Consider the following 17,749-nt stretch of genomic DNA (forward strand, 5'->3'; position numbering starts at 1 on the left):
CAATTAAGTTAATGAAGTTATAAAAGAACAAATACACTTAAGCATAATTTAGTGTTAAAGTATTTTACTGACCTGTTTGATGGTGTTTGTCTACCAGTGGACCTTGTTGCCTTGTTGCCTGAGTGTTGTGCTGTGCTAAAGTGTTATTACAGGGGTGCTCAGATTGGTGCATGGGAATTAAGGGAATTTGAAATTAGCCAATTAAGAGCTAGGAATTAGGGTCAGGTGATAAACAATAATCCAGAATGAGACCATATTCTTGATCCAGCATATTTGGTGAATCCTACACATAATAAGCAATACTCGACAAATACAATCAAATATCAATATGATTGACAAATGCTTAAAACCACAAACTTTAGAATAGTACCACTAACCTTCAATATTTTAGTGACCTTTTTATGACTTATATACTATTTTTATTCTTATTTTGCTTGTAAACAATAAAACACTATGACACCATTTTATAGTCAATAATTGTAAAATAGTTCTATACAAACAAACAAAACTCATTTTTGAAAAACATGAAAAATGTCACTGATACAATCGTGTTACTGTGTTCGAAATGACACCACCTTCTCGCGTTAATGTAGAAATATCCTGATGTACTTTGTAGCCCTAATAAGTCTGCATCTATAAAGAATTCAACAGGAACGTGGTTTACCAGAGAAGCCTTAGCTTATTGATTAAAACTATTGATCTACGCAACTTAAGTCCCCCAAAACGCAGATCGTATGTACAGTGTTTTGCATGCACGGGTCAACTTTCACCTCACAGCCAACGTTGAAATACTGATATTTAAGCAGAACCAGTGGAAAATGCATTACATATAATTCTATATGTCTAATGCATTCTTTCAAAGAAGAGAATAGTTGACAGGCACCTTGTTAAATGTTGTTCGGCATAACTACGTTGTCAAGCCTCTGCTGAAAAAAACCCTGATCTGGACCCTCAGGAACTTTCGACCTGTCTCAATTTTATCCTTCATTTCCAACACAATTAAGAAGGCTGTGCACGTCAGGCTGAAAGACCATCTCTCCAAACATCATCTGTTTGATGAATTCTGGTCAGCGTACCAGCAATACCATAATAGGGGACTGTCTTACTGCTGTTGACGAATGAACGTAGGTGTGTTGTCGATGATGGTAGGATTGCTACTCTTGTGTAGTTGGACCTCTCTGCGGCCTTCGACACAATCGTCCACCATAGACTCTTGTCCAGGCTCAAACACCAGTGCGGGCTTGGAGATCATACCCTTCAATGGGTGACGTCTTATCTATCTGACCGACAGCAATCTGTTGTCGTTGGTAGTGAGAGATTAAAAGGCACTGTAATTACATGTGGTGTGCCATAGGGATCAGTCCTTAGTCCGGTCCTGTTTGTGATGTATACTGGATATGTCGGAAGGATAACCACAGTTTCTCACCATGCCGATGACACTCAGCTCCTGAAAGCATTTCATCTGTCAGATCTCTCCACGTCTCTTCAGTGCATCGCTGAATGTAGCAAGGTCAAAACTGACTCCCTTGTAGTTGCAGACGCAGACATCAACTGCTATGACGTTGTTTAGGATGAGGGTGTCCAAATCGACTCTTACTTGATTCTGGATGCTCATGCTAACCCTTTGAGCAGGACTTGCTACTTTCACCTAAGATCCATTGGTAACAATCTGCAACACCTGACAACTGCTGCAACTCAAGCCCTTTTTCGAGCTCTTGTTACATCGATGCTTGACTACTGTAACAACATCCATTCAGGCATCAATTCTAACCGCCTTGATAAGCTTTAAAAGATCCAAAACACTCCCCCACAAGACTACTATACGTTCACATATTACACCCGTATTGCAAGAACTGCATTGGCTATCCATTAATGGCAGAATCTACTTTAAGATCCTTTGTCTGACATACAAATGCCTGCATGATTTGACTCGTTCCTACTTGTCTGAGCTCCTACATCCGTATGTTTCCGCAGGCATCTTATGCTCAGACACATGAAATATACTGGTCATCCCATCCTACAAACTGAAATCCTTTGGATACCGATCGTTCTTTTACTCTGTGCTCTGTACACCTGTGCTTTGGACCTCTCTCCCTTTTGCCATTAAAACCTCCGACAAAACTGACAATTTTAAGTCCAGATTAAAAACCCATCTTTTCTTAGCATATTACTTCAATTGTAAATTTCAACTGTAAATACTCCAGTGTAAATATTCTGTAGGTACGGGCTTGGAGCATGCCTTAGGGTGTGGAGAAATATGTGAAATATGCATTAATTATGTATTATTATTATCATTGACTGTAGATACTGTTGCATCCATCACACAGGAGGAACACGTCACGACAGGAGCCAGTAGGCCATGTATTGTGTGTCATTCAAATCTCTGTTTATGGTCATCATGAACGGTGCCGTTTGAACATACATCAACACGCAGCTTTACCAAAACAAGAAAGCAGCAATCTGGAATGATTCCCATGAGATATCACCTCCAACTAAAGATAAATAATGACTTCTCAACGGATCTCTAAAGTTCCTGCCACTTTAAAAGTTTCTCTGTCGTATCATCGATTCGTGTGCAATCAAGCCCGTAGTCATAATCAGGAAAAGAGATACAGTGGTTGGCATACATTGCTTTGTGTCGATGACGTCTCTGTAAACTGTCGTGTCAACCCTTGTGACATTGGAATCTAAGTTGTCTGACGAAAGCAAGCTGGAACCAATCACGAATGTAATATCTCAGAAATAGGGAGCCATTGCGTAAAGTGTCTCACACGTGGGCCAGCAATGTTCGTCGAGTTAAAGGAACATAATGTATGTACGTATGGCGTAAATAAGTGGATTGAGATTTCACACCAGTTTCACACACAGCTCAAAGTACCAACATCACATGTTTTAGCAACTTCACGTAAATCTGTCACATAAACATCAATGCTTTCATCAGAACTCTGTGCTCTAGACCAAAATCTGTAACCTTCAGCAACAATGTTCCTCTTTGGAATGAAATAACCCTCCAATGTAGTTACAGCTGAAGCATAAGTTTTTTGCACCAGGTAACGTGTGAAATATACGTTGACATGGAAGTCCGAAACAATGAAGTAACGTTGCTCTTCTCATTTTATCTTCTTTTTTATCAACTTCACTGGCTATTTCAAACAATTTGAAAGATTCCATCCACAACTTGAATTCATTACTCAAGTCACTAGCGTTCATGTTCAAAGTTGGTGGCGGTCTAAGACCTGAATCTGCCATTATGACGAAATTCTCCAACACGTCAAACGAAGTTATAAACGTGTTATAGATGATGAGTAGAAGTAAATTCATTATGCTAGACAGTTCTGTAAGTGTTCAACACAAGTAGTAAAGATGATATCATGGGTTGACTGAAAAGCCACAAGTGCACGGGAAACATGGCGGAATGTATCTCTGACTACGGGTCGGCTATAGGAATTGCCATGTGTTTACGGATGTGACGTCACGACCCAAGCCGTGCCTCGCATTGGTAGCCAGGAAGCAGTAATGGCGGATCACAGCAAAGCGAATCGATGTAGCGTGAACGACAAACAATGGTCTGAATACGTGTTTAGACTTCCAGTTGAGGCCCGAGATAGGTATGTCAAAAAGCTGAAGTACAAAGGCGGAAGTTGCACTTTACCAGACCCGTATAATTTGCGAAGTGGATGGGTGGACGATCCGACCACATGGCCTGAAATTACTTTCACTGATATTTATTTCTATCTCATAGACACTCCAGGACAGTTTAAACACAATTCCATGCGTGCATTTAAGTCTTTGAAAGCCTATGAATGTGTTGAAAGTGGACATGTCCTACCGATCCAGTATCATGAAATTGAGAAAGAATCACCGTTTTGTTTGCTGAAAACAAAGGTGATACCATCACAACGTTTGAGAGACAAGCCTCACCAGCCTTGGGTCTACCCCCCAAAAAATACTGGGGCAGTGTACTGTGCACACTGTACATGTATGGCAGGGTAAGATTTTCTAAATAATAGAAGGTGCATTTTTCATCTTAATCTGTAAAATATAATAATATATTTAATGAAAATAGAACAAGAAAGTTAATATTTCCATTAAATCTTCACAACAAAATTATTTTGTCGACGGTAAGCATATTTTAAAGTCTCTATTCACAATGAGATGACAATATCCATACAATTATTGTTGTTGTTTTTTCAGACTTGGGGAAGTTTGCAGCCATGTTGAAGCTCTTTTTTTTAAAGTTTTAAAGTAAGAGCAGGTCTTACATCAAAGTCATGTACAAGCTATGCCTGTAGATGGAATGCCACATATCGAAAGGAGGTACATTTCCTAAAATAATTGAGAGATTGTTCGGAGAAAGCCAGTGCTATGACAGACAGGAGAATAATGGGATTAAGATTGCTTTGTGCTAAGTTGGTTGTAGGCAGTGGGGATGTAAATTGTAATACCTTTGGTCTCTGTTCATGGTTGGTTGGAGTCTCTTGATTTGAATGACCTTTAGTAGCTTTCTGCAGTGTGTGTGATTATTGGTGAGTACATTGATGCTGTTCCAAAGAAATCTTAATCTTACACCTGTCTCACTGGCTTCCTCCCAAAAATACCTCCATGGCTTATTATGTTTGTTAACAAATGCCTTCTTGTGTAAACATTCTCCAACCTTGTACATCAACCTCATTAATTGTGCTAACATCAATCACATACTGTTCAAATTTTACTATATAACCTAGCCTTCAGTATTGTATATGACTTGCTTGATAACAGTGTTTGTACCTACACCGAAACGTCACTCATATTATATTAAAGAAGTTGTATATCCATAGAACTCTCCTCGTTCATCCCGCCATATAGCTGGAATATTGCTGAGTGCAGTGTAAAACTCAACTCAACTCCTCATTCATCACACCAACTTCTAAATTCCACTCAAAGAAGTTAATGAAATTATTTAATTACTACAGTTTATTTTTTCCGCAGAGAGGCAAGATTTTTATTTCACAATTTCTTTTCAGCTCCAGTCTTCAGCAGTGCATGAAGTCCAGACATTATTCAGTTGCTGTCGGAAAAAGGAAGTCGAGACTACTTCTGCAACTGGAAAGTCTCTCGTCCCAGACAAAGATACCCTACAATCTCTGAAAGACATATTACCAGATGCAGTGTTTTTCAAATCAATACCTCTCTTGATGGTGAAGAGACTGACAGCACAGATGAAGATGGAGAGACAAATTCTTTTCCTCCAACTTTAACCACGCTAAAATTGGATAACCTGAATGATGAGGATGATCTGGCTACTGTTTGTGAGAAACAGTGGAGACAGTACAACTGTGAGACGGCCCAGATTAAAAACCTTGAACAGGTCACAAGAAATCAATCCATCAGTCCTCTGTGGTATGAACACAGAAAAGGTCGAATAACAGGGACAAAAAGCACATGACATCTTGGTCATGAAGAAATCAACTACTCCTACCAACATTGTGAAGAACGTTATGGGATATAACTGTCAATATTTATCAAAGTTGAAGGCTCTTGCATGGGGTGTTGACAGTGTAAGGCTCGTCACACTTATTCTCAACACGAGTCAGGGCGACATGTCAACTTTAAATGTTCACTTACAGGATTGTTGGTATCCAAAGTCAAACCATTTCTGGCAGTTTCCAGTGATGGTGCCATTGAGTGTGACTGCTGTGGCAAAGGATGCCTGGAAATATAATGTCCTTACAAACACAGGGACAATACAGTTTATTCTGCTATCAAGGACAGAGACTTCTGTTTGGATCAGAATTATCAACTGAAAGAAAGCCACAGATATTACACACAAATACAGTTACAAATGCATGTTCATGATTTTAGTTATTGTGATTTTGTAGTTTTCACCAAAGTTGACATGTGTATTGTCAGAGTAATGGCGTGATGAAACTTTCTGTAACAAACTTATCGACAAATGTGACTCGTTCTTTTCCCCATGTACAACCAGAGATTGTTGCAAGGAAAACTGAGAACACTTAACCTTCTCAATGTGCTGAGACTGACTTTGCTAACACTGGAGTGAGTGTGGAGACTGAAGTGTGGTGTCTGTGTCAACAGGAAGAGCATGGACGCATGATGCGCTGTGAAGGTTCCAACTGCTCATACACTTGGTTCCATTATGCATGTGTAAACATCAGAAGAAAGCCAAAGGAGATTGGTATTGCCCAAGCTGCATCATGGGTTGATTCCCACTGTGTGTACATTTGCTCTGTGTATAATTGTATGGAAACATTCAGATTTCATGTGTTTATATAAACTTAAAACATGACAAATAATTGTTGACATCATTACAACGGATTGTAAAATTTATTCCATCTTTAATTACTCTTCCACAATATTTATAAAATTATTAAAACAGACTGAACTTGTCCATTGTTTTATTACTGCATTTTGGGAATGTTCACATTGTTCATGCAAGAAGTTGAACATGCACATTACTGACTGGTATGTGCCATTAAGAAAGCTCAAGAAAACACTTGTGATAATTCATTTCCACTGAGTACAATTCTCACATGTTCACAATTCAGCTTTATAGTAGTGCTTTTTAAACATATGTTATTTAGGCAATACGTTTGGGGTGCAGATTTGTTATGGCACTGCAGATGGTTACAATGTTGTCTGCATGAGGCACAAGATTAATTTTCATGGTGGTGCTAAGAACCTTGAAGTTTTAAGTCTCTCTGTGGCCCTCTCAACATGGATTCTCACCCGAGATAGTTGCCGACCTGTTTCAATGTCCTTGGGACACAGTTGTGCCTTGCCTTTGGTAAAAGCAGGAATTGCAAGTTGCGCACCACATGCTGCAAGTTCATCTGATGATAAAAATCCACGATCTGCCAAAACTGAGTTATCAACTTGTCCGACAGTCGTCCACCAAAGGCTCTAGATACAAATGTGACAGCACCAACAGGAGACACAGCTACAAGAAGTAGTGTTGTGTGTAGTTTGACCATGTCATGGCTCGAGCTGTCAGATTTCCAGGTCTCTCTATGAATATCTCACAACAGTCAATGATAACCCTGCAGTTTTTGTATGTTCTCTTAATAACTTTCGGCATATGACGAATCACTTCTTCTTTGTCTGGCCACTGTATAAGGAAGGCTAATTGTTTCGCTAAAGGTGGCAGTGTAGAGTTGATAAGGTCAGTGACATGCTGACGCGAGACTCCGAATCTGTAAGCTAAGTCCATATCAGCTGTGTTCAGTCTTAGTTTCATCAACACCAACATTAGAACGCTTGCAGGGTTCAGCTTCATGGATGTTGGCAAAACAGAGGTACAAAACTGCACCAACCACAAAAATGCAGCATATGTTGGGATACCAGTATAAAAGACAGTCCTTGCATCTCGTATACCCCCTGCTAAGAAGGCATCTCCAAATTTAGCAATTCCAAGTTTGTTCCTTGTTTCTCTCAGTTCATCCTGCAGCACACTCAATTCATCTAAAAGCTGTCTGTTCTCCCTTTGTAGACTGGCGATTGTCTTCAGGCATGGGTCGTGTATATCTGAAAGTAAACAGCAAATTTTGAATACTGTAAATGGTACTTTAACAATGGCAGTAAAGTACATTATTACAAGCAAATTTGAACAAATGTATACAGAAACATGTTTACTCATGTTAACATAATTCAATTTGGATAGAATCGATGTGAGGTGTATACCCTGTATTTTAACCACCCCAATGATGTATATTGTCACACATTATAATAGCATAATGCAAAATAACAAGCACCTGCTCCTGTTTCATTTTCTTTATCATCAACATGATCCAGGGGAACCAGTGACTCCAAAGAATCATTCAGATGTTCACTTCTGTTTGTCACAATTGACATCTCCATCAGTACAGAGGCAGCATCTTTCATCTCTACAAGTTCTTTATTCCTCCTTGATTTGTCTTCATTCCTTCTGTTGACCCTCTGGAACCTGGCTCCGTTTTGGACTCTGGTGTGGCAAATTACCTCTTCTCATAACCCATATTGATATGAGGAATGAGACTGGATCAGTAGGATAATTCTTTGCAGAACCTGTCAACATGGTATCATATAAGACTTTAAAATAAGTTAAATAATGTAATACAATATAAATGAAATTAGAACATGTCATCAAGGTTCTATATGAAATAATTTACAGTAAATGAAATTGTTTTCAGCTTCAATTTTGTGATGGAATTATAAGTATTATCTATGTTCTAAAACGGCAAATGGCTTATTTCCACCGCATTTTCTAAATATATACACAAGTGCTAATCAAATCCACTGTATGACCAATGATCGAAAACAGGACAATAACATTCCATTACTTTCGAAAAGCTGATTCTCCGATTTAGTTTCTAGGGTAAATAATAAATGAAGCCGACTGAAATATATTCATAGATTATTTACTACCTGACAGAAAGTGGTCTCCAAAAAAACACGATCTCCATTGTGATCCGGGGTCCAATTTTTCCTGTTGATAGCTTTGAGCCACTTCGATCGCCGCTCACTTTCTTTCGGTATTCGATGGAATTTCACCCCAGATCCTGACTTGACACGGTTGACACATCCAACAACAACACATGATATTACCATACTGAACGAAATCGACGAAACTCCAACTCAAAGAAAAAGTGATGACGATACTTCGATATGAACGTGCTGGAATCTATGGTTCTGGCAATGCTTTCTGCCTACCGGATGCGCTTAGTGGGGGTCACGTGACAAAACCAATGACGTCAATGCGGCAATTCCTATATCGAGACTCGAAAAGTTCTGAGTTGAGTCAGCAGTTAGTTGGATTTCGTATAACTAACATGCCTAGTCTCACCACTTGAAATCCTAGGAAACAAACATCCTCGTCGCCAATGTAGTGTTCTATGGGTCCTTCACTGCATGACTTGCTGTTCCCAGGAGGAGAGACGAACTAAGCGTTGACGATAAGCCTTTTACTTCCCGAGTGCGAGAGCATCCCGTACGCCACGCACATGCACACTACATCAAATTACATCACATGATGTATAATATTACTATGCTACAGTGGCCAAGCTGAAGTAGTGCGGCAGTGGTGTATACGTGCGCAGTGAAGCACCGTGAAATCAGACGCATTTTTAATCCAAATTGATATCGTCTGATTTTATGGATTGACCAATCAATATCGAGCATTTCACGTAGCCATGGTAGTATTGTCAGTACGTCCATCCATGGATGTTCTTTGTCACAAAATTGAAACATACCGACTTGCATGTTTAAATTCACATTCAAATAAGCTACTGGATTTCTTTTGTCAAATAATGACACATATCAACTTTCATATTTAAAATGTTGGCTTCACATTCAGATAAGCTATTGTATTGTGGAATGATTTAAACGTTCCTAGGGCAATGCACAGATGACAGCTATTGACTCAATATCTCATCAATCTAAAACAAACACTCACCTGTGAAATGATAATTAGTATGTACTGTGCGTTATGTATGGCGGTGTTTGAAATGCTTAAATGACACGAGTGAAAACCAAATGCTTTTAACTGATCAAACATCAGATAGCCGTATGGAACGGGCAACGAGTGAATAGTGATCAACACGAGGCGATCACACTTTATTTATCTTATATAATCAAAAGAATACTTGCAGTATAAATTCATCATCTGACATTACAGTGTTGAATATAGTAAAAACGTTTCCAGTCAAGCTACAGTCGAATTCGCCGCTCTAACTAAGTGTCATCTTACAGCTTAAGCTACTCTGTCATGCATAATTCTGTACCAGTCGTAATTCTGGTGGTGGTATTGGTTGTAATCACGACTCTTCCGCTCAGTGTAACTATCAATCGAGCGATACACCAAGACTTACGAAGCAAACTACTCACAAACTATTCGCCAGAGATACTACCAACGACCAATGGTTTCGAGCCTCTCAACATATCTATGATATTTCAGCCATTCTCTGTTTTGGGACTTGACTTTGCTGATTCTGTTTTGACTTTTTCGGCAAAGTTTGTTATACACTTGAATGATCCCGATTTGACATGGAATATTGACAACTATGACGGACTTCAAGTGATTTTTCCCTCTCCTACCGATATCTGGACACCAAAGCCTCTCATATCCAACAGTGTGGACTCGAATTCGATTCTTGAAAGTGATAATCCTTTGGTGGTGTCTAATGAAGGATATGTTATCCAGAAGATCGCGAGTACCTTCCAAACCACTTGCAATGTTGATAGCACAATGTTTCCATTTGATAGTCAGAGATGTCGCATTGTTTTTGAGCCTCTCATTTTGTGTCATATTATACCGTCTGTATGGTGGAATGTGAATCCTTCTGGGATACAAACTTCATCTGAATGGCACATTGTAAACGCATCGTCGGAAACAGACTCACGTTCAATATACTTTACTTTACTCGTGAAACGTGAATCAACTTTCTACGTGACCATCATTTTGTTTCCCATGTGTCTATTGTCTCTCCTGAACGCCTGTTCATTCCTACTGCCCATCGACTCGGGAGAAAGGATGTCGTACCTGATCTCCATATGCATGTCTTATTCTGTGTTTCTGGTCTTCATCATTGACGTGATGCCCAAGTCGGGATCCCTATCAAGAATGGCCGTGTATCTGATTCTAGTTCTTACTCAGAGTTGTCTCGCCATTATAACCACAATGGTCGTCATCAACAAGGGCGCCTGTAGAAAAGGAGGATCTTGTTTAGGCCAAAGAACAGTATCATCTACCTATCCCAACGCATCTAACACTACAAATGACACTACTGGTACACATACTTTAGACATGATGTTCTTCGTATTCTTTCTCCTGTGGTGGGGTCTCAGCCTTCTGGTTTTCTTTGTATAAATAGAACATAATGCTCGGTAAACGCTCCATAATATTGTTGTTTAATGCTGCACTCAGCAATATTCCGGCCATATGGCGGTGGTCTGTAGATATTCGAGCCTGGACCAGACAATCTAGTGATCAACAGCATAATCATCGATCTACGCAAATGGGATATAATGACATGAGACAACCAAGTGAGTGAGCCTGACCACCCGATCCCGTTAGTCACCTCTTACGTCAAGCATGGATTACTAGGGACCAGTTCTAACCTGGATCTTCACGGGCGATTTCAAGAGAAGTTCCATTCAAGACTATGTCCAACTATCCAATTCCACTCGCGGCTTGTCAAACCAACTAAATGGTGGTATTTCTCAACAATTATATATCCGTTTTTGCCATGTATAGTTTTTCGCAGATATCATAAGAAGCTTAACCCACATTTCTCGTCAGTTGCATTTTTCAATGAAATGAACTCATTTTCAGTTTTCCTTGAGTTATCCAAGTCTCCGGATACAACATTCAATACGACAATTGTCAATCGGAACTGGTCGACTATGAAGTTATAGTGAGATATATGCAGCATTAATACATGCTATTCATCAGCGTGGTAATGCAAAAGAAGAACTGTCCATTGTATTATCAGAAAATTGAAATCTGTTTGTGGCTGTGTTCAAATGCTTTTCTGTTTACGTGAAGATATATGCAATAATACTGTTTCCTTTGCCAATCAAATGCATTGGAATTAATTGCAATACATTTGTACTTTGACCATCTATTTTGCATGATAATTAATATCTGACTTATATGAGATGTATTTTAGTATATGTTTGCTGATTAGTGTCCAGCGAAACCCCGGTTCTGTGAATGAAACGATTGTATTTGTGTCTTGTATGCACTTAGAGGCATTAAATACTATGTGTATACCATTATAGCTTTCTGTCACTGATCATATTGGTGTGAAGAACACCAGTTTCGTCCAACAGTCAGTCAAGATCTGAACAGCTGTGTACATCGTATGAGTGTATCTGTCGCAAGGTAATCTTAAACGTAGGGAGCCTTGACTGGCCATAGAGTTGATGGACTATGATGCATGACAGCATGGCGTTGGGGACCGCTGGTTTACAGCATGGCGTTGGGGACCGCTGGTTTACAGCATGGCGATTGCAATAGCAATTTGGGCAAATTTTCAGGCAAGTGACTCTCGATGAGTCGCATTTCACGTATTGTAAAGACATATATTTCCTACTCTATGACTAGAAGTTAATGGCTTATCCACGTGAGTGTTGCCATTTTCAGCATGGGTATTTCATGAATCTTAAATCTTAAACCATCTGAAGCTTCTTTTTTAAAGAAAGTTAAGACATGCTGACGATTTCTCGACACTGCAATCTCAAACGGCGGCCTTTTCTCTGCTGTTCGGACATGTTAACAATCAACTAACAAAGATGCACCCCTTCACAATATAAGACCTAACCAGTTGTGACACGGTCACGCAATGCAGTAGTATTCACTTGATCAGGTCAAACTGAACAAGCTGTAGTAACTGTGATAGTAGTTAGATTTTATTATATAATATGAATCATTTAAATATGACGATATGACTGAAATATTGCCAAAGTGACTTTCCATTATGACTCACTCACTCATGTGCAGTACCAGTGACTACAGATAGTCCGAGCTTTGTCATACGTTTGTCTTTTTATTGAAAATGAGAAAGTGAATGCTACCAATCACAACCGATCTCATTTTCAATGAGGCCAAGAAGACATTTACTGAGACGTTTCCATCGACAAAAACGTACGCATTTAAGCAGCACTGTACACATATGAACAAATATGCGGCAATTTTGTGTTCAATGCGGAGAAGGGAGATATCGAAATGTACGTTTCAAACAGCACTAGTGGTTAAAGCGTTCGCGCGTCACGCTGAAGGCCCGGGTTCGATTCCCCGCATGTGTACATTCTTTGAAGCCCCCGCCGTGATAATGATATTGCTGGAACATTGTTAAAAGCGGCGTAGAACCTAACTCACTCACGCACTCACTCTTCAAAGAAACATCTGACAGAGGTAGGTGCTTCGACAGCTCATATGTGTCCCGTTGACTTCCTTTATAACTGAAAAGTCAATGTCTTGCAATGTCTTCCAGATTTCGGTATCTGAACCTGATATAGCAACTGTGGAATGAACTCAGTAGACATGTATGTTAACGTTAACATACACCACAGCTACTTGCACGCCTGACCACTGTGTTGCAGGAGGAATGTAGGAGAATTAAACCGGACAGAATTCAATCTGAGCAATGATAACAGTTCACACAGGTCACACAAGATACTGATTAGTATCCCTACCATCGAGAAGGCATGACTACCCGAAGCCATTGCTAGGGTAGCAAACCCATGCTATATGACATTTTCTTTTGGCCTGTTATAATTTGACATCGTGTTTTGGCCGTTTTGACCTGCACCATAGTCGTCCTTCTGTAAACTGTCCCATTCGAAACCATCTCGAATGATCAAACCTCTAATCGCCAACGCCGTGTCCTTAATGGACTTTTAATCTTTCCAAAGTTGTTAAGAAATGTTATTCAACATATGTTTTGTTCGATTAAGAATTGTTTCCCTGGCATAACTCTCGCTGCTACTCGCCAACATATTCTGCCAACGTTGACCGAGTGAGTGAGTTAATATTTATCGTCACATCGGCAATATTTCAGCCATATCGTGACGATAACAGTTTATAGTTACATTAACGATCAATAACGTTAGAATTAAGAACCTGTTGACAAGAACAGTAAAACTACTAGTGTATCACAGATATCCATTTAAAACTAGTAATTAAATCTAAAATATTGGAACTATAAATGGCAATACAATATACAAACGGGCTGTAGATTGCAAACGACTGAAGGTAGATCACCATACTAGGGACCATGGGGACTTACAGAGCATTTGCTTCCTGCATGGACCCTAGCTGGATTTACACCATCCCTTCAGCCGTCAGCAATTTAGCAAATCTAGCCATATATAAAAAAAACACGTATTCAACGATTAAAAAAGTGGAAAGTTGTAATTTACTTTGAATGTTTCGGGACAAAAGACGATGTCGTATTGGCCAGTAGCAAGATCATTATATAATTGAGTAATTTCTATCAAAAGTGGATTTTTAAGGCTGTTAATATGGCATTTGCTTCTACTGTGAAAATAGAGCTGGTGTCCGGCAATCGAGAAGATATTGTTCTGGATACAATGACAGTGGCACAAGCAACTGTGCCACTATCCTTTGATCCATCTGTCAATAAGGATTCGTATGCACTTTATTTACTTTTTAATTGATTAAATTCGTGTTTATACTGTAATTCGTTAGTTTCTGATTTTATAAAATGTAGTTAATGTTAGGACGACAGTTGCCAAGGAGGAGAAGAAAGAAGACGGAAGGAGAATTATTTTCTAGCTCGATGCCAGCAGCAGAAATGAATTGTTTAATTCTGTGCCCAAGAGGCGGAACAAGAGAAGGTTTCTTGTTGTATAAATCCTAATAGAGGGGATTGAAGACACACTTAAATCCAGGGTTATATTCGTTAGAATATAGTTTTGTATCATGTTGTAAAGATAATTTTATACGGCGTTGTGTTAGAGATGGCTCATCGGCCTCGGCATAATGATTTCTCATAAAGAGAAGTTCTGAAGGACCCAGGACAGTCTCAGACCTTGATGGTGGATAGAATCTAATAGTTTTAGGTTGCTTTTACAAGCCCCACCATAAACGAGGGAGCCATAATCAAGTTTCAATCGGACCAATGATCGATATAGGTGTAGGAAGGTACTTTGATCCCCTCCCAACTTAGAACTGGAAATGACAAGTCAAGTGCCTTCAGACATTTACTTTTTAGGCATTTGATATGCGGAAGAAAAGTTGAATGGGTGTCAAAAATCAGACCCAAGATCTTGGCCTCCTTGACAACTTTTGATTGGAGTGCCATTTAAAAGTAGTTCTGGGTCTTTATGCAGTTTGTATTTACGGCAGAAAGGTATACAATTAGCTTTGAAATTAGAAACTTGCTACCTGCATGGACCCTAGCCGGATTTACACCATCCCTTCAGCTATTGACAATTTTAGATAATCTAGCCATAAATTAAGATAACATAAATGCTACGATTAAAAATAGTGGTAGGTTTAAATTAACTTTGAACTATTTCGGAACTTACGTACCCTCTCAGGAAGAAAATATTTTTACAATACTTCAACCCCCTTTGAGGGTACATCCACTAATAATCTCAGCTACTAATCCAAACTACCAATAATAAAATATTTAATTCTTGAAAGGGCAGTACAATCACTAATAAGTTTGTCAGCACGGAAACAATATACTATCACTAAAAAAGACGACATGGTCATCAATATCCCTTTCCACAGTGTCCTGTTCCTATTTTGAAAACTATTCATTTTTCCTACAAATAGCGGTACTTAAGCTGTTAAATGAAAATCTGTTCCAATTGGGGATTAAGTCAAGAAACGTATGACAAGGGCCATAACTCTGTAACAAATCGTAACACGGTTTCTGTTTTCGAACTCCATCAAGGCATTTATGTCCTGAAAACACATACCTCATTTTGTTTCCCTATCTACAACAACGTTTGAGAAAATCTGTCCCCTTTTGAGATACCGAGCGCTAAGTCAAGAAACACATGACCAGGGCAACAACTCAGTAACAAATTGTAACACGGTTTCCGTTTTCGAACTCCATCAAGGCATTCATGTCCTAAAAACACAAACCAAATTTGGTTTCCTTATCTACCACGGTTTTTGAGAAAATCTGTCCCCATTATCTTGGACCGACGGACTGAGATCGTGGCGAGGGCGGAGGATATAAACACGGACCATAGATCACCACAAAAGAGCGTTATCTGACCATACTAGGGCCATAGGTATTTCTGCTACCTGCATGTTTCTTTCGCAGATTTTACACTACACCTTTGGTTACTTGCCATTGTACATGTTTTTGCCATCAATACAAAAAAATTAAAATAAACGTATTGCTATTGAAACCATTGAAAGACACGGATATTATCAGGGGACAATATTTTTAAAGTACGAAGGCATAGCCACAAACAATATTAATCTATATATACTATCAATTGATAATGAACACCTTAGTTAATCACAATGTACCAATAAAATATATCTCTTTGATAAAATCTTTAAGGATTTTGTCGCTTCTACTTACACGTGCCTGGACAGTAAAAAGATACTAATGTTATGACATCTACTGATTGTCTTATAAATAGAAATCCAACACTCACCGGTAAAATGATACTTATAGTGTACTATTTGGCGCTGTTTGAAGGTCTTAAATGGAACTCATTAGTGGAACACAAATACTTTTAACTGATCAAACACCATACAGCCGAATGAAAAATACTTGATTACAAAATATTAACATAAGGCAATCATAGTTTATTTTTCTTATTTAATCAATAGAATACTCGAGGTATATACTCAGCAACTGTCACCAGAGTACTGAACATAGCAAAAGCATTTCTAACCAACTTACTGTGGAATTGTTCGCTCCGTAGAGACATCTTATAGCTGAAGCTACTCTGCCATACATATTTCTGAACCAGTGGTAACTCTGTTGGTGGTGATCACGAATCTTCCACTGAGTGTAACCATCGATCGAGCGATACACCAAGACTTACGAACCAAACTGTTCACAAACTATTCGCCTCAGATATTACCTACGACCAAAGGTTTCGAGCCTCTCAACACACCTCTGACATTTCGAAGATTCTCTGTTCTGGGACTTGACATTGCTAACTCTGTTGTGACATTTTCGGCAAAGTTTGCTATGGAATGGATTGATCCCGATTTGACATGGAATACTGACAACCATGACGGCCTTGATGTGATGTTTCTCTCTCCCACCGAAATCTGGACACAAAAGCCTCTCATATCCAACAGCGTAGACTCAAAGCCGTTTCTTGAAGGTGATAATCCTTTTGTGGTGTATAATGAAGGGTTTGTTCGCCAGAAGATGGTGAGAACTTACCACACCACTTGCAACGTTGATAGCACAATGTTTCCATTTGATAGTCAGAGATGTCGGATTATATTTTAGCCTCTCATTTTGTGCAATGTTATGCCATCTGTATGGATGGATATGACTTCACGGTCAATATATTTACTCTACTCGTGAAACGTGAATCAACTTTATACGTGATAACCATTTTCTTTCCCATGTGTCTGTTGGATGGACAACAGCTGTATGGATGGATATGACTTCACGGACAATATATTTACTCTACTCGTGAAACGTGAATCAACTTTATACGTGATAACCATTTTGTTTCCCATGTGTCTGTTGATGGACAACAGCTGTATGGATGGATATGACTTCACGGTCAATATATTTTACTCTACTCGTGAAACGTAAATCAACTTTATACGTGACCACCATTTTGTTTCCCATGTTGTCTCTCCTGAACGCCTGCTCATTCCTATTGCCAATCGATTCAGGAGAAAGGACGTACTATCTCATCTCCATATGTATGTCTTATTCTGTGTTTTTGGTATTCATCATTGATGTGATGCCCAAGTCAGGATCCCTGTCCAGAATGGTCGTGTATCTTATCCTAGTTCTCAGTCAGAGTTGTCTCGCGATCATAAACACACTGGTCATCAACAAGAGGACCTTGTTTTCGCCACAGACAAATATCAACTTCCTATCCCAACGCATCTCAAAAGACAAATGACAATGCTTGAACACATACTTTTGACATGATTTTCTTCTTAGTTTTCCTTGTGTGGCGGGGTCTCAGCATTCTGGTTTTCTTTGCATGAATAGAAAATCACGCTCTGTAGAAGCCGGCGCAACTCATACCTCTTAATGCGCTTCATGTAAAAATACTGCATACTATCCAAATCGAGGTG

The 17,749-nt window shown here is 39.2% G+C and overlaps 1 protein-coding gene across 1 annotated transcript; it reads left to right on the plus strand.

Annotated features, from left to right (window-relative positions):
- Positions 1-3,516: 3,516 nt before the first annotated feature.
- On the plus strand, positions 3,517-12,086 carry LOC124280274. Its single transcript, XM_046716174.1, is given in 4 exon segments — positions 3,517-3,989; positions 4,195-4,238; positions 4,241-4,321; positions 12,043-12,086. Coding segments are annotated over 4 exon segments (642 nt in total).
- The last annotated feature ends 5,663 nt before the right edge of the window (positions 12,087-17,749 follow it).

Source organism: Haliotis rubra, unplaced genomic scaffold (genome assembly GCF_003918875.1).
Source record: "Haliotis rubra isolate DU_JTF1 unplaced genomic scaffold, ASM391887v1 Scf1075, whole genome shotgun sequence".
Lineage (NCBI taxonomy): Eukaryota > Metazoa > Mollusca > Gastropoda > Lepetellida > Haliotidae > Haliotis > Haliotis rubra.